Source organism: Cokeromyces recurvatus, assembly GCF_025118155.1.
Source record: "Cokeromyces recurvatus strain NRRL 2243 chromosome Unknown BX663scaffold_1, whole genome shotgun sequence".
NCBI lineage: Eukaryota > Fungi > Mucoromycota > Mucoromycetes > Mucorales > Mucoraceae > Cokeromyces > Cokeromyces recurvatus.
In genome coordinates, this window is record NW_026251387.1 from 949,915 (window position 1) to 970,670 (window position 20,756).

The 20,756-nt window shown below is 30.0% G+C and overlaps 9 protein-coding genes across 9 annotated transcripts; 7 read left to right on the forward strand and 2 right to left on the reverse strand.

Moving 5' to 3' along the window:
- Nucleotides 1-486: 486 nt before the first annotated feature.
- BX663DRAFT_539239 (uncharacterized protein) lies at nt 487-2,380 on the forward strand. The gene is made up of 3 exons (XM_051530708.1): nt 487-891; nt 1,004-2,043; nt 2,140-2,380. Exons 1-3 carry the CDS (start codon nt 501-503, stop codon nt 2,359-2,361), a joined length of 1,653 nt encoding a protein of 550 aa, XP_051387802.1. The 5' UTR covers nt 487-500; the 3' UTR covers nt 2,362-2,380.
- Nucleotides 2,381-4,184, reverse strand: BX663DRAFT_492086 (F/Y-rich N-terminus-domain-containing protein). The gene is made up of 5 exons (XM_051525165.1): nt 4,026-4,184; nt 3,896-3,966; nt 3,701-3,798; nt 3,300-3,627; nt 2,381-3,213 (listed from the first exon to the last, which is right to left on the reverse strand). The coding sequence occupies exons 1-5, from the start codon at nt 4,140-4,142 to the stop codon at nt 2,553-2,555; spliced, it is 1,275 nt and encodes a 424-aa protein (XP_051387803.1). The 5' UTR covers nt 4,143-4,184; the 3' UTR covers nt 2,381-2,552.
- A 198-nt stretch (nt 4,185-4,382) lies between these two features.
- Nucleotides 4,383-6,115, forward strand: BX663DRAFT_492087 (uncharacterized protein). The gene has a single exon (XM_051525166.1). The coding sequence runs from the start codon at nt 4,404-4,406 to the stop codon at nt 6,009-6,011; it is 1,608 nt and encodes a 535-aa protein (XP_051387804.1). The 5' UTR covers nt 4,383-4,403; the 3' UTR covers nt 6,012-6,115.
- Nucleotides 6,116-6,500: 385 nt separating this feature from the next.
- BX663DRAFT_425659 (uncharacterized protein) lies at nt 6,501-8,201 on the forward strand (the record flags this gene model as incomplete). Its single annotated transcript, XM_051522500.1, has 1 exon — nt 6,501-8,201. A coding segment is annotated over one exon (1,701 nt), but the record flags the coding sequence as incomplete, so codon positions are not given.
- A 273-nt stretch (nt 8,202-8,474) lies between these two features.
- Nucleotides 8,475-9,785, reverse strand: BX663DRAFT_445777 (uncharacterized protein). The gene is made up of 4 exons (XM_051523673.1): nt 9,342-9,785; nt 8,755-9,168; nt 8,627-8,679; nt 8,475-8,545 (listed from the first exon to the last, which is right to left on the reverse strand). Coding segments are annotated over exons 1-4 (891 nt in total). The 5' UTR covers nt 9,765-9,785; the 3' UTR covers nt 8,475-8,544.
- A 2,974-nt stretch (nt 9,786-12,759) lies between these two features.
- Nucleotides 12,760-14,210, forward strand: BX663DRAFT_492098 (mitochondrial carrier domain-containing protein). Its single transcript, XM_051525167.1, has 6 exons — nt 12,760-12,902; nt 12,987-13,013; nt 13,101-13,156; nt 13,222-13,320; nt 13,384-13,669; nt 13,757-14,210. Exons 1-6 carry the CDS (start codon nt 12,899-12,901, stop codon nt 14,170-14,172), a joined length of 888 nt encoding a protein of 295 aa, XP_051387807.1. The 5' UTR covers nt 12,760-12,898; the 3' UTR covers nt 14,173-14,210.
- Nucleotides 14,175-16,604, forward strand: BX663DRAFT_492106 (major facilitator superfamily domain-containing protein). Its single transcript, XM_051525168.1, has 8 exons — nt 14,175-14,375; nt 14,464-14,629; nt 14,712-14,883; nt 14,964-15,251; nt 15,388-15,653; nt 15,753-16,137; nt 16,222-16,369; nt 16,474-16,604. The coding sequence occupies exons 2-8, from the start codon at nt 14,471-14,473 to the stop codon at nt 16,538-16,540; spliced, it is 1,485 nt and encodes a 494-aa protein (XP_051387808.1). The 5' UTR covers nt 14,175-14,375; nt 14,464-14,470; the 3' UTR covers nt 16,541-16,604.
- Nucleotides 16,605-16,653: 49 nt separating this feature from the next.
- Nucleotides 16,654-17,784, forward strand: BX663DRAFT_492110 (P-loop containing nucleoside triphosphate hydrolase protein). The gene is made up of 5 exons (XM_051525169.1): nt 16,654-16,736; nt 16,822-16,839; nt 16,901-16,943; nt 17,048-17,224; nt 17,327-17,784. Exons 1-5 carry the CDS (start codon nt 16,683-16,685, stop codon nt 17,659-17,661), a joined length of 627 nt encoding a protein of 208 aa, XP_051387809.1. The 5' UTR covers nt 16,654-16,682; the 3' UTR covers nt 17,662-17,784.
- A 1,969-nt stretch (nt 17,785-19,753) lies between these two features.
- BX663DRAFT_424927 (peroxisomal membrane anchor protein conserved region-domain-containing protein) lies at nt 19,754-20,385 on the forward strand (the record flags this gene model as incomplete). The annotated part of the gene is made up of 2 exons (XM_051522461.1): nt 19,754-20,086; nt 20,164-20,385. 2 exons carry the CDS (start codon nt 19,754-19,756, stop codon nt 20,383-20,385), a joined length of 555 nt encoding a protein of 184 aa, XP_051387810.1.
- Between the last annotated feature and the right edge of the window lie 371 nt (nt 20,386-20,756).

A 20,756-nucleotide genomic window follows, 5' to 3' on the forward strand; every position in this document is an offset into this window, starting at 1 on the left:
TCAAGAATCATTTCGTTAGCATAATAAAATTCCTAGTTCCTTTATAGACATGAATACGTTCATAAGGAGGATATAACCCAAGTGCATTATGAATCCTTATTCTTTAATGATTAAACACTAAAATTTTATTCAAGAAGATTTATCTTTCTTTAAAATATAAATACAGAGAATTGAGCTGTATTATTATAGTAAAGATAGCTTTGAATGTCTCCATTATTAAATATTTTGTAGTCTGATATTACTATAGTTGATTGAACAAGTGATATAGCGTTTTAACTTTAGAGTACACATCTGAAGAGATTTAAACAAATATGCATGCATATCTTTATTATACAACAGAAGCTTCTTGTTATGCTACTTACAATATATAATATTATCCAATTGTAATTATTCGTTATTTGAATTATATATGATACTACTTTTCTGAACTAAACATGTGATACATAAAGAGATTTGTTTTGTTTTTTTTTTCGAGAAGTTTACTCTTTTTCTTTATAAATATGTCTGGAAATAATAAGTCTTCCAGTCACAGTAGAATTGAGCCAAGTTTCTTCGGATCTTCTTCTCAAAGGAAAAAGTTAGATACAACTTCTGATGCTGCTATTCCAACAGAGAATCCTTATTGGCATTCTCCTCCCCCTTATCTACCAATGTTACCATCTACAACTGAATCACTTCCAAGTGCGCCACCCTTAATAGAAACACATTTATCCACGGCAAATAATAGTATTTATCCACCTCCAGGATATAACCAGCAAGTTTCTACTATTACTTCTCCTCTTGTTAGTTATCCACATTATGGTGCTGTTGTTGATTCTTCACCACCCTCAAATCCAATCAATCATAATTGGCCTTGGAGAATTATTCAACCCAACCTAACAAATGATAATAGTAAGTTTTGCAAAAATAAATAAAAAAAAAGGCGCAGTCTTGGAGTAACAAAAAAAAAAAAAAAAAAAAAAAAAAAAAAAAGGTCGCATACTTACTCGTACTCAATATATAGCAATAATACCACTTCCGCCTCCACAACAACAACAATCATGTCATAATAATGGCAAAGGGCAAAAATTGTATTGTCTTGAAAGGTTAACACGTATCTTGTTTTATTTTATTGGCTTTTTTGCTTTACTTTACTTCTTTGTATTGCCTATCTTTTATACAAAGAATGCTTCTTGTTGGAACAGTACTGATCGACAAGAATTTACAAAACAATTTGAATATGATAGTCATGGTCTGAGTATTCGGGTTATAGGGGGACGACTTTCAAAGGGACATATTAGACTAGAAAGAATGACAGATGGTGAAGACAAAGGGTTGGTTAGATCGATTGCTTCCATTTCTCAAAGGAATGCTGTATCAAGTTCTTCTAAAGTAACATATAATTTAATAAATCATACAAATGGAAGTACATCACTTGAGATTTATCTTCCTCATTCAAGTCTCTCATCATGTGTTAGCTTGGATACCATTATCTATATACCAAATGAAGGGAAGATACAGTTTTTACGAATCGACGTTCCAAATACATACATCGAAGCCTCTGATGAGCATTTATTATCTGAAATAGATCATCTATCATTAAAGTCAACCAATAACGCTATCCGATTTAATTCAAGTTGGAAGGGCAAGAGGTTTGAACTTGAGACAACGAATAGTCCTATTGAGATAGATCAATCACTTGTAGCATCGGATTCTATTCACATCTCGACTACAAATGGTTTCATACGATTTAAAAAGCTTATAAGGGCAACTCATCTCATATCAGTTCTTACTACGAATTCAAATATTGATATTGAAGCTTTAATTGAATCAAGAGGGGAGTTAAGGGCAATCACAACGAATGGACATGTCCTGATTGAGGCCATCATTGCAGACTATGCAGATATAAGGTCAACGAATAAACAAATCAAAGTCAATTCTACGAATGTAACTTCAATTTTAAATATTCAAACTACTAATAGCCCTTTGCATTTCTATATGAATCAAGATCATCATACTGAAGTGATTGCACAGACTACAAATAATGAAATACATGCTTATATGGTATATTATTTTGCATATTGTATATAAATATATATATCTATATATCTATATATATATATATACATCATTTAATGATTTGTATTATCATCTTTATAGACGTCTGATTTCGAGGGCCTTGTTGAAGTAAAAACAAGTAGATCAAATAAGATTAAATTAATTGATCCTTTAGGATGGACAAGCATAAACTTTGTTGATAAAGGTCACTTGATGGGTTCTCGATACAGACCAGCAGCAATAGAAAAGATGGATTCAACAAAGAAGGGCGATCTTAAAGTCAAAACTACAAATGCAAATGCAAATGTCTTTTTTTTTTTTTAAAGAACAAAAATAAAATAAGAAGCAGAGTTATTATTTATTTATGAAGCGAAATAAAGTAAAAGGAAGATTAAGATGATTATAATAGTAATGATAGTAATAATAAAATGTGTGTATGAATGGGTAATAGATATCAGTAATAAGTGTAGTGTAGTTTATATAACAATATGAAATATAGAATAATGCGAATATTATTATTGTTCATTATCACTTGCACCTAATTCATCAATTTCTTCTTCAGAGTCAATGATCATATTGTAAGGTGATGTATCACTATTTATATTGATTGTAGTCGTATGAATGGGCTGAATATCCTGGTTTGTATTCTTCATATGATGATGGTGACTATCTATACTGTAACTATGATCATCATCATTACTTTCCTGGTTTGTTGATTCTTCTTTTAGAGCGATAGTATCAGAAGTAGGATAGCTGATATTATTATTAGAATTCGATATTTTACGGTTAGCATTACCCATTTGTTCTAAATTATCTCTTTTCTTTTCTGCAGCTGCCATAACACCTTTAGCAGCTCTGGGTTCCATTTCCTCAAAATTTTGCCATAAATAATTCTTAAGATCCTTTGTACCTGGTAAATCTTGAATCATTTTAGCAATTGTGGGATGTTTAAATCCATAATAATCAGGTCCACTTGCAGAATTAGAATGTTCTCGATGACGGATTTCATTTGATTTACGTACAACTACAGTCCAAGCACCAGTTGCAGAATTAGCAATGATAGGTTGATCTTGTTGATCAGCAGCAACAACGTGAAAACGAGGACCATCGCCTCCATCAATGATAGTTGAAGTGATAACAGTATTACTATTTGGATCAATCATACTAGGATATGTTCTACAAACCATATATGAAATTGTAAATATATGTATATAGATATAGATAGATAGATTAACATACAAAAGCATACACATAATACTAACCTTCTTACTGTATACCCTACTGGGAAAATATATCTTTCATTATGAAATGTATCTCGATCAGTTACAATTGTGCCCAAACTAATCACAGTCAAGACGCCAATTTGTTGTGGCAAAATAGGATTACCATCCTCATCTCTATCAATAGGCTGAACTCTTCTTGTCTTTAAATTAATGCGATTGATCTTTGATCGTTTAGGTGGAGCAGAAGCAACGGTAGTTACTTTTTGCTGTTGATCATTTGTACTGGATGTCACGCGCCGTGGAACTCTTGTGGTTATTGATTTATTACTATTGGTTAAAGATGTCATTGCTGTTGTGAAAGGAGTTACTATTATATATATATACATATAAGGATTTCCTAATTAGAAAAAGGAGACTCAAGATAGATAAATATAGTTTACCTTCACTTTCACTATTGTCTGTATCAGAAGCACTTGTAAAGCAGAATTCATCGGAAGAAGGATAATGGCTCATACGTGCAATACTGTCTAATAGGAAACTGAACAAACAAGTTTTTTTTTTTTTTTTGTTAGAAAAAAATCTTCTAAAAAAAAAAAAAAAAAAAAAAAAAAAAATAAACGTATTTAAATATTTACTTTCTTTCAAATGTTAAAGTACGAATCTTTTTCTTTGCACGAATAAAATTTTTTGATAATGTATCATTCAGCTAATAAAATAAAAATAAATAAATAAAATAAATAACAATAATAATAGTATAAAAAATACCTCCATAGTTTCTTTTAATTTTCTTTTTATCTTTTTGAATTTTTCGTCATCAATGTATTGCTGGTTAGTTGGTAATGAAGAAATAGAAGTTGAAGTGCTTGATGATGTCTTGGTCATCCTCGTTAAAGTTATAAAAAAAAAAAGGAAGAAAAAAAAAAAAAAAGGAAAATAAGGAGAATATCTTGTAACTGAAGAATGGAAAAAAAAAAAAAAAAAAAAAAAAAAAAAAAAAAAAAGTCTCTTCTCACGAACAATTATCATTTTTTGATAATTATCATGTCACACATATACGCATGTACTTGCAGTAAACCACATAATGATAAATTGTATTAGTTTTCTTTTTTTTTTTTTTTCTTCTTTTTTTTTCGTAAATGAATAATGTCTATTCTAGACATTAGTTTCAATTCATTCATTAGAAAAGGCTTTATTTTTTTCATTCTTTTTGTTTTTATTGTTTATTTTATAAATAACCATGTTAATACAACAGTTACGACTACAAAAAACAAACTATTTGAAAAAGTGCAACAACAGAAAGAACAACTAGAGCAAGAAACAAGTTCATTAGAAAAGGAGATTTTAAACGAAAATATATTACCAGTGCTTTACCCTAAACCCTTTGAGTTTTATAAACCATCTACTGCAGATTCAGTTGATGAAAAGTTTATAACTTATTTACCCCATTCTGGATTCCATAACCAACGTATTGAACTTGAAAATGCCCTTTTATTATCCATTTATTTAAATCGTACCCTATTATTACCTTCTGTCTATCTTGGTAACCCTGCTTTTCCTTGGCTTCGATTTGATAAAATGTATGAACGTCTTTTGTTACAAACTAAAAATGGTCTTGATTATTGTCAAGCCATACATGGTGATGAACCATTACCTACTGAGTGTCTCAACTATTTTAGATGGACAACTGTGCCCTGGTCATTCTTTTATGATTTTAGTCAACTAAAACAACATGTTCGTATTATCTTTCGAAATGACCTCAGCTTAGAATGGATGAAAGATAATTTAAATTTAAAGGACAAAGATATTTATCTGTTTAAAGATTATTCACCATTTGAATTTCGTATCTATGATTTACCAGAGTCAAGGACACCATTATCTCGATTCATAAACCGTATAGAGATAAACACGCTAGAGGCCATTGAAGAAAGAGTCCTTCATTTTGGTTCTTTATTTGGCAGTTATCGAGTATTAGCACAAAATGAGGAACATAAAGAGATGTTAAGATTTATTCGTAGAGAAATGATATTTAAGAATCCTGTATTATTACGTGTTGCATCCAATATAGTGAATAGACTAGGAGGAATTGAATCTTTTGTAGGAATCCATATTCGTGTAGGAGATGGATTATTTAAAGTACGTGCATCTATTCAAGTAGACGATATCTATCACGAATTAGTCAATCATTTTACTGACTTGTCTGTTGAAGAACTTGAACAAAAATATGACAATCAACATGATACAGATAGATTAGAAAATACAGGATACGAAATTAGACAATTGAGAGAACGAGAGAATGCGACTACAAATAACTCGTTTGAGAGGCCTATTTGGGTTCAGCATCCACTAGAAAAGGAGACTCTTCAAAATAGATTAGGAAAATCACATTTATCAAACTGTCAGCCCGGAGATGGTAGAAACGATCTTTTTGCTAAAACAACTCTCTTTATTGCCACAGACTGTCCTAATCCACGTTCTAATCCTTTATTGCGAAAAATATTTGCTACTTTTCCATGTACTTTTGTTTTATCTGATTTTAAAGAAGAATTAGAAGAATTGAAAAAGATTGAAGTCATTGAAGAGAAAATAAAGTTAAATTCTTATCTTATTCCTATGGTAGACGCTATCATCTCAGCTCAAGGTCATACTTTTTATGGTACAAATTCAAGTACATTTTCTACTTATATTGAAAGACAATTACATCCTGTATATACAAAACATCCAATCGAATTATTAGGCGCACCTTTAATTTAATAATATAAAGCTATTATCGCAGTTTCCGATCGATGATTTCGGAAAATAAATAAATGAATGAGAAAATAAATAAATAAATAAATAATAATAATTTAAAAAAAAAAAAAAAAAAAAAAAAAAAAAAAAAAAAAAAAAAAAGGGAAAAAGAAAGATCGATCGAATACCACAGTTTCCTAGTAACAAATTTGTTTACTTTCTCTCCATTGTTTCCATGATTATTTTATCATTTTACTAGCACTCTATTATACTCACACTAAGCACATTGTAAGTTAAAAAAAAAAAAAGGATAACATGAATATTGGACATCTTTTTTTTTCTTCTTCTTTTCTTTATAAATACATATATACATACATATTTTTTGTTTATATTCAATTTACTATAGAACTTCTTTATATATAATATAATATAATAAGAAAAAAATTCTTCTTCTTTTTATATATATATTATATATATTATAGTATTATTACTTTCATTATTACCTTGCACAGTTCAGTTCGCAGTAAAAAGCGCTCTCGTGATCAGGTCAATTCTTCACCTGTGGGAGTAGAGCCACTACATAAAAAGCAAAGACAACAAGAAAATATTAGAACTGATCTTCATGTCATTCAGCTATTGACGACATGTCCTGTTTGTCAAGGAAATCTAATTCGACCCTTTACTTTACCTTGTGGTTATACAGTATGTCAAAATTGCATTCCTAATAATATCAACACTACATTGGTATTAGAATGTGTTTCACCTTATTGTGATCGAATTCATACAACAACTATTCAACCTAATGTTATCATCCAATCCATGCAATCAATTATTAACAATGGCAAATTAGGATCTTTATCACCCGATATTTTACGCCAGTCTTTTAATGCATCTACTGAATGTCCTATTTGTTGTACTCGACTTACAAACCCAACTACAACACCATGCGGTCATACATTCTGTCAAAACTGTCTTATACGGTCTCTTGACCATCAACGTCTATGTCCCTTTTGTCGTGACAGTCTTGAGTCTTGTCCATCCACAACTCAAGTCTTGAATGATATTTTATTAGAACTTTATAGTGAGGATGAAGAGGCAAAAGAAGAAGGGCTTGGCAGCTTGGGTGGTGAACATCGTGTTCCTTTATTAATCGGAAGTATGGCCTTCCCTCATGTTCAGTGTGCGATTCATATATTTGAGCCACGTTATCGACTCATGTTAAGACGTATTATGGCATCTGATCGAAGGAGGTTTGCAATGTGTCTAGCACGTAGACAAAGAAGTTCTGAGTCTGTTTTACCCTTTTATGAATACGGTACAATGCTTGAATTAACTCATGTACAAACATTGCCAGATGGACGATCGATGGTTGAAGCAGTGGGTTCACACCGTTTTAAAGTCATCAGGTTTGATTTAGTAGATGGTTATCATATGGCAGATATTGAAAGGATTGATGATATAGATAGAGAACAAGAAAATTTATGGGAGCAACAACAAATTTTAAAAATAACTGCTCAAAGAGCTCGCCAACAGGCTCAGCAACAATTGAAACAGTCACCTTCTTTATCAGCAAGGCCTGTGTCAGTTAGCATCCATCGTCCAGTAGCTACCACTGGCTCTACTCAATCTGTCCATAGATCAATACCAAGGCCTCATCAGTCAAGTTGGGGCCAGCGCCAATCTTGGGCACAACAAGCTCATCCTCAGACTCAAGTCAATAGAGCACCTTGGTTACAAATGCATATTCAAGGATTATCCGCTACTCGGCATAAGCCTTCTCATCCTATTACCCCTACTCTTCCCCCTCAAAGACAAGTACCATCGACATCTCAAAGACATACCTCTTTTTCCCTACCTGAAAAGGTGATCAAGAATCGACAAATACAATCTACTGAAGAAATATTACATGAATTAGCTATATTTGTAGAGAAACTAATTGAACATGGTACCAAGAATTCATCCAATCATATGTTACGCTGGCTATCTACTCTAACTAATCCGCCCATCCTTCGAGGCCCTCAACGGGATCGGGTGATCTTTAGTTGGTGGATTATAAATATAATACCCTTGAGTGATGATGAAAAGTATCCTTTATTAGCCATGAGAACTGTTAGAGAAAGAGTTTTGATCATTATTTCTTGGATAGATCGATTTGAAGATCAATGGTCATTATTCTTAAATAATTCCTCGACTACTTCATGTTGTATTTCTTAAAAGAAGAAGAAAAAAAAAACCCTTATTTGTGTTCATTATAAGGGATTCAATGTATATTATCCCTCTTTTCTACACATCTTGTACTATTTATTCTATATGATGTATGTATAATAGTAATGTCTAATTTATATGTGTTCCATCCTCTCCCTTCTTTCTTACTACCTTTAATGTAACATTCATGATCATTGAACTAATATGTAAAAAGTCTCTTTTCTATTATAATTTATTATATCATTTACAAAGTCACCTTTTTTATGTACAAATAAAGTTAATATGTATATGCAATAAATTCGTCAAACTATAATTAATCTTAAAATACATGAACTATAAAGTTTGTAATGTATCTTATTTTTATATGAAGTAATTAAATATTAAATACAATCTTGAGCTTTTCTTTTTTTTTTTTTTTTTTTTTAATTAATTACCAAGAAGCCAACTCTTCATCTTCTTTATGAATAAGAGATCTCAGTACTCGATTCTATTATATGCCATTTTTATTTATCTCGTTTTCTTTCTTTTCTTTCGTTTTTTTTTTTTTTTTTTTTTTTTTTACCTCGATTTCCAAATCATGTATTCTTTGTCTTAAAGTTTCAAGTTCGTTTGGATCTGATTGATGAGATGGTAGAATAAAGGGTAAATAGACTTGATTTGATGCAACATTTTTCGGTGGTGAAATAGATGGTTGTTGCCATTCTGAAGTGATAAATGATAGACTTCCCTTGCTAGTGGTAGTAGATTTTGAAGGAGTTAACATCGAAGATGGTGGTGATGATGAGGTATATACATGATAATTTCGAATGGTGCAATTGGATCTCTCTTCTTCTGCCTTTTTGTGGCGTTTCAATGCATCCAGTCGACTAAATGATCGATAGCATATAGAGCAACGATATGGCTTTTCACCTGTATGTAGTTTTTGATGTCGCTTTAAATCATGTAAACGTAAGAACTGTTTCTGACATTCTGAGCACTATTTTAAAGATATAAAAAAAAAGAGTTAACATCCATCGTTAGACTGGTAAACATGTTCACACACACACACACACACACACACACACACTCTCTCTCTCTCTCTCTCTCTCTCTCTTTCTTTCTTTCTTTCTTTCTTTCTTTTTTCTTTTCTTTTTTTTTTTTTCTTGGAACCTGAAATGATTTTGAGGCTGAATGTGTTGCTTTATGTGATTTTAAATTATAAGCCCGGTTAAATTCTTGACCACAGTCGTTACAAGTAAACACTTTATGTTCACTAGAACTAGTGGTATCATTTAAAGAGAATTGATGAATACATGCATTCATATCAGAATTGATTCGAGTTGATGGAATTTTTTTATTGGCCAATTGTTGAATCTCATGATTTGGTTCAACTACGTGTTGTGTCTCTTTAGCACTAATAGAGATTGAAAGAGAACATGGTGATGATGATTCACTCTTATTATTCATTTTTCTTATAATTACTTTTTTTTTAAAAAAAAACGTATAAAATGAATTGAAAATGAAGAGAAAAAGAGAAAGCTTGTAAATAAATAAACAAAAAAGGTAGAATAGACTGCAACTGTATTTATACATTTACCTATTTTATAAGATTACACAAGCTTTGTTTGCATACATTTAACTGTTTTCTATATGCAAATGTTAATTCAGCCATGCTTGATTAAAATGACATAATATGAAGAGCCTTTGATATACATATATCTATTCTTCTATTGTGGCTGAAAATATATATATGTATGTATATGTATATATATATCATCGATTCCTACTTTTATATATTATCATTTACAGAGACATCAATCAAGTAGATATAGTACCTGATTTTATTGAATCACTGAATATCTAATATATACGTTTAATCTGTATAGGTACAGAACATGTTATAACATGCAAGTATTGACAGACAGTATACAATTTTATTACTATTAAAGAAAAAAATAAAATAAGCTAATGTATATGTATATATACATGTATACATTAATAAATATAGTCCTAAAGACAAGGCAAGGCACAACCTTTTTACATGAATATGTGTATGTAAGGCTCAGTTGAATAATAATGATAAGAATTACATTTGGCTTTATATTAGTGAAAAATAAAAAAAGATGTGATGAGATACAACATGCTTCCTTTAAGAGGGAGGAGAAATACATTAGTAGTAATTGTTATTGTTACTGTAAATGATATTCCTTCTACAAGAATTCTAATTTGAGTTGCATTTAATCTGAAGTATTAAAGTGGTACATACTTCCTGAGCCACTCTTCATTTGCACATACATGAATAAATAACAATACTAATATTAATAAAATTGATCTTCCTTCGAATAGAGTTAAATAGAGGTAGTAAAATGTAATTTTTTTTTTTTTTTTGTAATGAGCGAAACAAAGAAAAATAATAGTAGGTTGAAAGAAGCTCTTTCTTTTCCAAAGACTGACATAAAACTACATTTGTTGCAATTTTTTACATTTCATCAAGTTTAACGCCAATTCTTGACTTTTTTTTTATTATTATTATATTGTCTATAAGCATAATAGTAATTGATTTTTCATATCTCAATTTTAAGCGTGACTCATATATAGTGTTGTGAAATACTTGACTTATCCTTTTGTTAAATCCCTTTACGTTCTATATACATATATATATATAATACCAATTATTATTGCAGTCATTGTTAAGTTAAACTGAGAAGAATATAGAAAAAGAGTGCAAATATCAAATTTATGTCTTATGAAAAAATAAATAAATAAAAAATACTGGAGGCAATAAATGCTCATTTAGTCTTTAAAGTGTGTGTCTTAAATAAGTTCGCGATGTGCAAACACCATTTATAATTTTGAATAAGAAACTAACTTTCTTCCTTTATATATATATATATATATAGGATTCTTATTAATTCAATGGTTGAAGTGAACAAGTCTATTCAATAATTAAATGTATTATCTATTTAAAAGTTCATTCTATTTTATTTTATTTATTTCCAATGCTAGCTACTTGTAAGTTATTTTCAACATTTTTAAGGACAAATTAGAAATACAAAAAATATTTATAAAAAACGCGTAAAAAAAAAGAGATATTTATTTATTTATTTTCATTTTTATTTCATATATAAAAAATTGAATCCCCAATTCGTCAACAGTAATAATTACTGCAGTCCAAAGGTGGCCGCGTGGAGGCTAGGATTCGTTGCACCTTCTTTGTTCTTGTATTTTTTATTTTTACTAGGAGGTTAGAAAAAACCCATAGCTAGCACAATATGTAACGCCCTCTGAATCAACAAGATACCCTACAATGTCCTCCTAATTCAAGGAGGGCAAGATAGGGTGTCTTGTTGATTCAGAGGGCGTTACATATTGTGCTAGCTATGAGAAAAAGAATTTCCTCCTAGGGCAGGGAAGAAGAAGAAGAATAAAATAGTATTATTTAATGACTTACCTACAGAAGAAATAGTAATAATAAAGAAGAAGAAGAAGAAAAGGGAAAAAATAATAACTTTGAACATCTACTTTTTTATAGTTCATAAGAATAAGGAGGTCGTTGTTGTAAATTACAGTCACAATCATATGAAATCGATAAGAATATGTGTTACCCCACATTTAATACATGCATACACACTCACTCACTCACACACACATATACACACAGTTACATTATTTAATTTTCTTCCGTATAAAAAGTAACAATGTAAAATAGGAAAATGTTATCAATTTTACATCCTTTTCTTTTTCTTATATTTTAGATAGTGAAAGTATATTCGTAGAGTAAAATAAAATAATTTGTCTTTTTTTTCAGCCATTTATTTGTATGTTCATTAATTTTTGTTTTTCCTTTTAAGATATGTAATACAAAATAGATAAGCTATTATAGTGTAAATTCACAATAATACAAGATAAGTAGACATTTTGTGTATGATAACGATACAAGCTAGAAAAAAAAAAAGGGTTTATAATGTAGATCGAAAGACTTTTATATTTGTTTCTTATAGGCGATGAGAAGTAAAGCAGCTTACTATCATAAAGAAATAATATTCCATCGTATAATCTATACTATTCTGATTTTATTGTGTATACTTTTTCTTTAGTGAGAGGACAAGTTATGCTTAAATCTGCTTTTATCTAGACGATATTTCACTTTAACTCAATATTGAATTAACCTCTTTATTACTTTAATATCTAAACAGAAAGTGTGTAATAGTATTCTTTATGCTTGTTAAGGCCATGTTAGAGTCCTCCCAAATATCACATAACTAAGTATAGCTTAATCAAAGAAGCTAGTTTAAATAAGTTTACAGATATCCATAAAAATATACAAGTAAAAATAAATATTCCTATACTGAAATAATACATGTATGCAAAAGACTTTTGACCTCTATTACATTTCTATAAATGAGCTATTATGGTTTATTCATAATTAATCGCTAGCTTACTGTTGTATATAGTTAGCATTTGTAAGTCCAAAATAGTCATGTTAAATTGAATTAACTCTATTCTGTTATTTCATTAATATATAAATATATATATTTTTTACTGATATTGAATAATAAACAGTTTCCATTAAATGGACCGTTTTAGATATTTATAAAAAAAAAAAAACTCCACAATAAAGCTGTAACCAAATCCCTTTTAATCTCCCGATGACTGACTTTAGTTATTGTATTGTTAATTTTTATTGTTTTATTTTATTTTTGAATAAAATTCAAGATTTCTAGTGAATGGGTAAATGAGATGAAGTAAAAAAAAAAAAAACAAAAAAAACAGAAAAAAAAGAAGCATTTAATATTCAGTAAAACATTTTTTTAGCTGAAAGTGTAAATGATTTTATAGCAGGTAAATATCATTATTTTTCATGAGATAAGAAAAAAGGGGGAAAAGCAAGGGACAAGTAACATTAAATACTAAGCAATTGTTTATTAGGTTGGATTGGTGGTGCAGCAGGAATTATCGTGGGCAGTCCACTTGATGTATTAAAAGTATGGAAAAAAAGAAATTAAATTTAATATTGCAGATTATTAAAACTTTATATGTATATTTCTAGGCACGTTTACAGGCGCCTACTACACCTAAAGGTGCTTTAATGAGCTCAGATAGGCCGAGTTCATGGCAGACATTTAAAACTATGATTCAAACAGAGGGGGTATGCGTAATATAGAAATATAAATTTATTCATTTTATATACAAATGGAATTTTATGTTAAAGTTAGGTTCCATGTTCAAAGGTGTATTGTCTCCTATAGTTGGTTTAGCAGGTCTGAACGCTTTATTATTTGTTTCTTATGGCTCTATTCTTCGTTTCTTTCAGCATCAGTATCCATCTCAAGATCCTTCTTTATTTCAAGTCTATCTTTCTGGAGCAGGTGCTGGTATAGCTTGCTTTTTCTTTTCAACACCTACTGAGTTAATTAAAATCCAAGCTCAAATGACAAAAGCCCCAAAGTCTACTATGCAAGTGACTCAAGAAATTTTTGCTGCAAATGGTTTAAAAGGTCTTTTATATATACATAAATACATACACCTCTATATATACATATATATATATAGAGTCATGCTAATAATCTAATAATTTAAAATAGGTTTTTATCAAGGTGGCCTTATTACTTTGATCCGAGATGCACCAAGCTATGGGGTTTATTTTTGGGTTTATGAAGGCATGAAACGAATTTTAAAAGTGAATACATCAGGGGTTGATAATGATGCATGGAAACTCTTATTAGCAGGAGGTTTAGCAGGGACAGTCTCGTGGACGTCCATTTATCCCATTGATGTTATCAAATCTCGTCTTCAAATGCAGCAAACACAACATAACGAAAATACAAGAATTTTACCAGATCGTCCATATGCATCCATAAAAGATTGTGTAATTCGATCTTACAAATTAGAAGGTCCTCATGTGTTCTTTAGAGGACTTGGAGCAACCATTTTAAGAGGTTTCCCTGTTAATGCTGTCACCTTTTATATTTATGAACTGACAATAGACTTGTTACAATAATCTTTTTTTTTTTTTGTCCTCTCTTTTTTCCCCCTTCCCCTCCTTTATTTTTCTTGTTTACCTCTTTTTTATTATTATTATCATTATTATTATTTTTGCTTCTCTTTCTCCCTAAAACCTTGTATGTTCATGTCATAAATCAAGCATCGAATATCTTGCCCCAACCCCCTCACATTTCCCCTTTCAGTTTTACATTTATACATGTATATTTATAAAAAAAAAAGTTATAAAAAACATATAAAATATATCCAAACTAAATTTACACTATTCTTTTTTCTTTCTTCACTGTAGTGTAATAATGAAACTATTTCGTTCGCGTATCGCTATGTCTGTTGATACTGACATAGAAATAAAATCACACATGCCATCTAATAATAAAACAAAGCCTTTTTTATTCGAATTTCGATCAAGCAATATTTTTGTATTTTCAACAGCTGCAATTGGATTATTTACTAGCGTATTGTGATATATATATATATATATTATATATAAAATCTAAGATTCTCATTTTATATTTATTGTATTATTCATGTTATTAGACATTTGTACACTCAATTTTGTTTCCTTTATCACCGTTCATTGTTGCTCGTATAAGGAACTTGGATAAAGAATGGATAGATCATTCAAAATCAAGTGCTATTACAGAAAATATAGAAATGACTTCACGAGATACAGGTGTACTAGTTGCTCTTTATGCTGTTGGACTATTAAGTAGATAATTTGTTTTCTTTTAAAACACACGCACGCACATATGTCTTTTAACTTCTTTTATTATTATTATTATTATTTAGTTGGGTCACCTATATTTGGATGGTTAGGTGATCGAATAAAACAACGAAGATTACCTATGCTATTAGGTACAACCGCATCAATAGCTGCCAATGTATTATTTATGTTGAGTACATCCTACATGATGTTACTAGTGGCTCGTATTTTACAAGGCATATCTAATGCTTGTGTTTGGACAATGTGTTTATGTCTTATAGCGGATAACTGGCCTAGAGAACAACTAGGAACACAAATGGGTAAACTTATTGGCTTTTATCCATTAGGCATGATGGTAGGATTACCAGCTGGAGGTATATACGCGTTTGATGTTTCATATATATATCATGCATTGTATAGCTAACTAACATAAATATCTCATTTTACATCCATTTAGGATGTAAGTGTATACTATAAATGGATGTTATTTAAATTTAACCAATAAAAAAGTATTATATAGTGAAATTGGTTATGAAGCACCCTTTATTGCATCTATGATTCTTAGCGGCCTTGATCTTATTATGCGTTTAATTATTATTGAACGTTCAAGTTCACCTAAGGAATGGTTTGAGTCAAGTCATGATGATGTTAGCAAAACTGTCGAAAATGAACTACCAAAAAAATCTATAACATGGCTCCAGCTCTTAAAACAACCAAGATTGATTGTTTCTCTAGCTTTGACTATTATAGTAGCGACTGTTATGAGCTCGTTTGAAGTAAAATATATATATGCGTAGATACATATAATATTTCTTTAACTGATCTTTTTCATTATTATTATTTGAAAAAAAAAATCTATTTTATTTTTTCTTTAGCCTACGTTATCAATGCGCTTAGCAGAAGAATGGCAATTTAATGCGGCTGGTTGTAGTTTAATTGTATTAGCTTATATGATACCCTCTATTATTGCAAATGCTATTTGTGGCTGGTTATGTGACCAATATGGAACTAAGATTGTTGCACTTGTTTCCTTACTTATCTCTACCCCTTTTTGTTTTTTGATTGGCTTCCCAAGTCAGGAAAGAGGATCATTTTGGCCATTAATCCCTATACTCATTATGGGTGGGATCACGATTGCGGGTTGTCAAGCTCCTGTTTTTCCGGAAATTGCTAAAGTTGTTGATAAAGAAAATGGGAATTCTGTTTCATCAGATGGACTAGCAAGAAGTTATTCACTATTTAACGCAGCTTATGGTGTTGGTAAATATATAAAAATAAGTATACATATAATAATAATAACAACAATAATGCTTATATTGTCTCTTTTATTATTATTATTATTAGGCATGTGTATAGGCCCTTTGATGGGAGGCTATTTATATGCCAGTGTGGGATTCTTTTGGCTATGTGCTATATTGAGTACATTTTTCTTTTGTTTCTTACCTTTAGCCTATTTCTATATTGGGGATGATCACCGTTTGATTTTAAGAAAGTCTTGTGATAGTAATAATTGTATAGAGGTTGGCCCGCCTACGATAACACCAAATAACAACTATAAGGATGAATTCAATCGTGAATCAGTTATTATGGAAACAGACCTTACAACCATAGTAATACCAGAAGGTTCGATAGTTTCTACGGCAACAACAATTCATTTTCCTGAGGCAGTTAAAAGAAATATGTAAATCACATGATTTTTCCCTGTTGTAATTTTATTAAAAGAAAAAAAAAAATTAAATAAAATTAAATAAAATAAAATAAAATAAATAGGCACTCTTTTTTTTTTTTTTCCTTTTATATATATTATGCATAAAGACATTCTTAAAGTTGTGCTTATTGGGGATGGTGGTGTAGGCAAGGTATAATCATTATAGACAACTAAAATACTTTTTTTTCTTTCTTTCTTTTTCTAATTTGTTTTATTTTATTTTATTTTTTCAAAAGACAAGTCTTCGTAATCAAGTAAATTATTCGAATTAATTTCAATGATACCATTATATTCATTCTTATTCATTTCATACAGTACATTCATAAACGTTTTACCAATGCGTATAAAGCAACTATAGGTATAAATACACACATGTAAAAAAAAAAAAAAATAAAGTAAAAATAGAAGGATGAAAATCAAAGTGAGAGTTTGTTGCATTCCTGACATTTAATTCCATGAAAGGAGCTGATTTTATTACAAAAGAAGTTGAAACAGACGATGGTAAAAAAGTAATGATGCAAATTTGGGATACAGCAGGTCAAGAACGATTTCAGTCTTTAGGTGTAGCTTACTATCGTGGAGCAGATGCATGTGTTTTAGTTTATGATGTGAATAATTTCTTATCTTTTCAGCATCTTGGTAAGAAAAAAAAAAGAGGGAGAGAGAGAAAAAGAGGAATTATGTGTATGCGTATTGGATTATGAAAGAAGGTGGTTAAAGAGATTAACTTTGCTTGTTTAGAACGTTGGAGAGAAGACTTTTTAAAGCAGTCATCACTACCAGCAGAAGAAGCAAAAAACTTCCCATTATTAATTATTGGAAATAAAATAGACATCGATGATAGAGTTGTTTCAAGAAGACAAGCAAGAGCTTGGGCAGAGACACATTCGAGTGATAAAATGCAAATTCCCTGCTTTGAGACGAGTGCTAAAAATGGAGACAATGTAGAAAAGGCTTTTGCTTATATTGCGAAAATGGTCAAAGTGCCTCAATTGGAATTAGACTTGAGTGAAAGCCACTCATTTTCTTTAACAAGTGATACATCGAGGTCTTTAAAAAGAAGTCGTTGTTGTTAATTTTTGTATTTTATTCACTTTTCCACTCATGCCATTAATTTTGACATATACATATCTATATTTATCTATCTAATATTACAATGCTTCTAATACTAATTTGCACTTTTGCAAAACAAACCAGCGTCTTTTTTTTTTTAAAAAAAAAAAAAAAAAAAAAAAAAAAAAAAAAAAAAAAAACCGATTTTAATATATCAATTGGCAGTTTTTAAAAACTTAATTCTTGATTGAAAGACTATCAGAGTAAAATAGAAAAGTCTATATGTTGTAGTTTTCTTTACTGATTTATTTGAGTAGATACAGAAACGGGGAAAAAAATAATTATATTATTAATCCTTTATTTTTCCCGCTCGGTCACAATTTCCAAAAGGTTAGAACCTTTACGCCTTTTTTTTTTCCCTTTGTTTAATTGAAAAAAGCAATGAATACATTTACACTAAGAGTAATTTGCTTCTTTGCAAGTATAATTCATTAATACTTTAATATCATATATCTATACATTCAGCAGATGATACTTTATCTTAACCATTCAATGGGCGGGACACATTCACGTTATGATTGGACTCTTTCAAACTTTATGACAGCTTGGTTACACATGGATTTATTTTTACTGTTGAATTCTATACTGGAAAACAATCATTGAACTTTATCTTCAAATCTTCCACGTTAACAGTTATTCTTCCTGCTTAGTATTTAAATAAATGAAAAGTTGATGAGAAAGAACTAAATATATATATATATATTGAGAATAGTTCAATCAAGCGTCATCCATATGTGTCCTTTCTGCACTCTGCTGTATATACTTGGTCACAAATTATCATTCATAGGAACTAACAATTCTCATCTCAAACGTTATCCCCTTGACGATCAAATATGCTTTTTTTTTTTTTTTTGCGCTGCAATTATACAAACACATGCTCATATTGTAAGTTTGTAGGGTCTATGCCTTCTTTTCTCTTAAAGCCTGCTTATGATGCACCCTTTCGATGAATTTTATTTTATTTTTTATTGCGAAAGGATTCATTCTTTCAATAGGACAATTTTCTCAACAACTACTATAGTCACAACACAAACAGACAACAGCGTGCTTGACATCAAAATTCATAACCAATATACAAAGTCTAACGATTGTTCTTATTGTCAATGACAGCTGTATCAAAATAGATTGATATTTTTAACAGCGACTTTTGTTAACTACGTTGTCTGATACAATTATCAAGTAAGTCCAAAGTTAATCGTCCCACCTCGATTGTTTATGCCTATAGCCCTATCTTTCAGTATTGAGTGTTAATAGCATTAAATGACAATAAAAAATGAGTATGCCTTTTAGTAATAACGGTATTCGTATGACTGCCAGATTTGGAATGAATCTCTTCTTCTTCTTCCTTTTTCATCATGTACTTTGCCTATTAGCAATGGTCATGCTCATATCCTCAAGCGGGTAGTTCTAAGCTAATGGCAGCGCAAGTAATATGTTATGAAGTATTTCGATGTACATCCTCATAAAGATTCAGAACTTGACTCTTTTTTTTTTAAGACTATTTTCTTTCATACAAATGTACAAGTATAAAAGGTTCAGCAGATACTTCTCTCCTTGTTAAAAAAAAATTATTTTTAGCTTTGGTACTAGTTAATTATGACTACATAATAAATTTATCTTTTCATTTACTTTATAACATCGAGTGTCTATCGATTTTTTGACTTCCTCATCAAAGTAGAAATCAAGGGGATTAACAATTTTAGATGCTATTAATTCGTCTTTGGATACATTTAGGGGCTTTTCATAGTTATCATATGGCAAATATCAGGATTGCCTCTAACCATTCAATAACCCTAATATATAGATAACTTTTTTTTTCTCTTTATGCTTCTAAATAGGTATATTCACCTTTCTTATGCTGCTCTTCAGGTTTGATTACATAACTTTTAATTATAAAAGTATAATATGAATATTTAGCCTCCGAATTTAATGTACTCAAAAATTTAGTCAGCATGTGAAAATTTAATTTTTTTTTTTTTTTTTTTTTTTTTTTTTTTTTTTTTTTTATTTGTTATTACCCCATATTATTATTATTATTAGTATTTCGTTTTAATAATGTCCAATTCATCGTCATCTTCTACTACAAATAACCCTCCAACTAGTCAGACAACACAGGATAATTCCTCCGATGCTCAAACAACTATTTCATCATCTCTAGATTCCACAAAATCACCAACTAATAATAGTATTCCTACACCTACAGCAACTACTCTCCCATCTGATGGACTAAGAGAAGACTTGATTAAACAGGCCGTCTCTTTTCTTTCTTCAGCTAATGTACGATCAGCCGATAAAGAGAAAAAGATGGCCTTTTTACAAAAAAAGGGTTTGAATCAAGCCGAGATTGATGAAGCATTTAAAAGAGTAGGTGATCAGTCTATTGCTAATGTAATTGTTATTATTTATATATATATATATGTGTGTGTATATACAAATAATAATATGTATACATATTTTTTTTTTAGATATCTACTATAAATACTATTGCACCAGCCATTCCGTTGAGAAATTATACACCATCGCTTATTCCTACTACTCAAATTTTATATTATCCTCAACCACCACAACCTTCACTACCCGCTGAAAAAGTATTTGCATTGTCAGTTATTTTAGGTATGGGCGCTGTAGGGTTAACAGCAAGTATGATAGGCCTTTTAAAGGTAAACTTTAGTATACACATACACTAATAATATAAATGTATATATAACTCCTTCTTTTTTTATTTTTATTTTTATTTTTTTTTATGTAGCATTTTATTTCACCCATTTTCAATCGTATTGCAGAATACCAACGTATTCGATATAATCAACATAAAGAAGTTTCTGAAAGATTACTCAAGTCACTAAAGAATTATCATTTACAAAATGATGATCTAGATGCACTCATTGATCAAGGAGAAGAAAAGACAGTTACAGATGCCTTGATGAAGCATGAAGCTGAATTCATTGATAAAATTAGCAAACTTGCAGAAAAGTCTCAAGAATATCTTTCAAATTCGTTAAAGACAAAAATTTACAAGGATTTTCGTTCCGAGTTAGCCTATTTCAAAGACGCTTTA

What these genes read in the sequence shown, in the direction of transcription:
- BX663DRAFT_539239 (XM_051530708.1), top strand. Translation starts at nt 501, where the DNA reads ATGTCTGGAAATAATAAGTCTTCCAGTCACAGTAGAATTGAGCCAAGT. An exon ending in CAACCTAACAAATGATAATA is followed by an intron (nt 892 to 1,003) that starts GTAAGTTTTGCA and finishes CTCAATATATAG; the next exon opens with CAATAATACCACTTCCGCCT. An exon ending in ATGAAATACATGCTTATATG is followed by an intron (nt 2,044 to 2,139) that starts GTATATTATTTT and finishes TCATCTTTATAG; the next exon opens with ACGTCTGATTTCGAGGGCCT.
- BX663DRAFT_492086 (XM_051525165.1), bottom strand. Translation starts at nt 4,142, where the DNA reads ATGACCAAGACATCATCAAGCACTTCAACTTCTATTTCTTCATTACCA. An exon ending in ACTTTAACATTTGAAAGAAA is followed by an intron (nt 3,799 to 3,895) that starts GTAAATATTTAA and finishes TTGTTTGTTCAG; the next exon opens with TTTCCTATTAGACAGTATTG. An exon ending in AGACAATAGTGAAAGTGAAG is followed by an intron (nt 3,628 to 3,700) that starts GTAAACTATATT and finishes TATATATAATAG; the next exon opens with TAACTCCTTTCACAACAGCA.
- BX663DRAFT_492087 (XM_051525166.1), top strand. Translation starts at nt 4,404, where the DNA reads ATGTCTATTCTAGACATTAGTTTCAATTCATTCATTAGAAAAGGCTTT.
- BX663DRAFT_445777 (XM_051523673.1), bottom strand. Translation starts at nt 9,764, where the DNA reads ATGTATAAATACAGTTGCAGTCTATTCTACCTTTTTTGTTTATTTATT. An exon ending in CAGCCTCAAAATCATTTCAG is followed by an intron (nt 9,169 to 9,341) that starts GTTCCAAGAAAA and finishes TCTTTAAAATAG; the next exon opens with TGCTCAGAATGTCAGAAACA. An exon ending in TACATGATTTGGAAATCGAG is followed by an intron (nt 8,680 to 8,754) that starts GTAAAAAAAAAA and finishes GGCATATAATAG; the next exon opens with AATCGAGTACTGAGATCTCT.
- BX663DRAFT_492098 (XM_051525167.1), top strand. An exon ending in TGTAAATGATTTTATAGCAG is followed by an intron (nt 13,014 to 13,100) that starts GTAAATATCATT and finishes ATTGTTTATTAG; the next exon opens with GTTGGATTGGTGGTGCAGCA. An exon ending in TGCTGCAAATGGTTTAAAAG is followed by an intron (nt 13,670 to 13,756) that starts GTCTTTTATATA and finishes AATTTAAAATAG; the next exon opens with GTTTTTATCAAGGTGGCCTT.
- BX663DRAFT_492106 (XM_051525168.1), top strand. Translation starts at nt 14,471, where the DNA reads ATGAAACTATTTCGTTCGCGTATCGCTATGTCTGTTGATACTGACATA. An exon ending in CTGTTATGAGCTCGTTTGAA is followed by an intron (nt 15,654 to 15,752) that starts GTAAAATATATA and finishes TTTTTTCTTTAG; the next exon opens with CCTACGTTATCAATGCGCTT. An exon ending in CACCGTTTGATTTTAAGAAA is followed by an intron (nt 16,370 to 16,473) that starts GTCTTGTGATAG and finishes TTATGGAAACAG; the next exon opens with ACCTTACAACCATAGTAATA.
- BX663DRAFT_492110 (XM_051525169.1), top strand. Translation starts at nt 16,683, where the DNA reads ATGCATAAAGACATTCTTAAAGTTGTGCTTATTGGGGATGGTGGTGTA. An exon ending in TGCGTATAAAGCAACTATAG is followed by an intron (nt 16,944 to 17,047) that starts GTATAAATACAC and finishes ATTCCATGAAAG; the next exon opens with GAGCTGATTTTATTACAAAA. An exon ending in CTTATCTTTTCAGCATCTTG is followed by an intron (nt 17,225 to 17,326) that starts GTAAGAAAAAAA and finishes TTGCTTGTTTAG; the next exon opens with AACGTTGGAGAGAAGACTTT.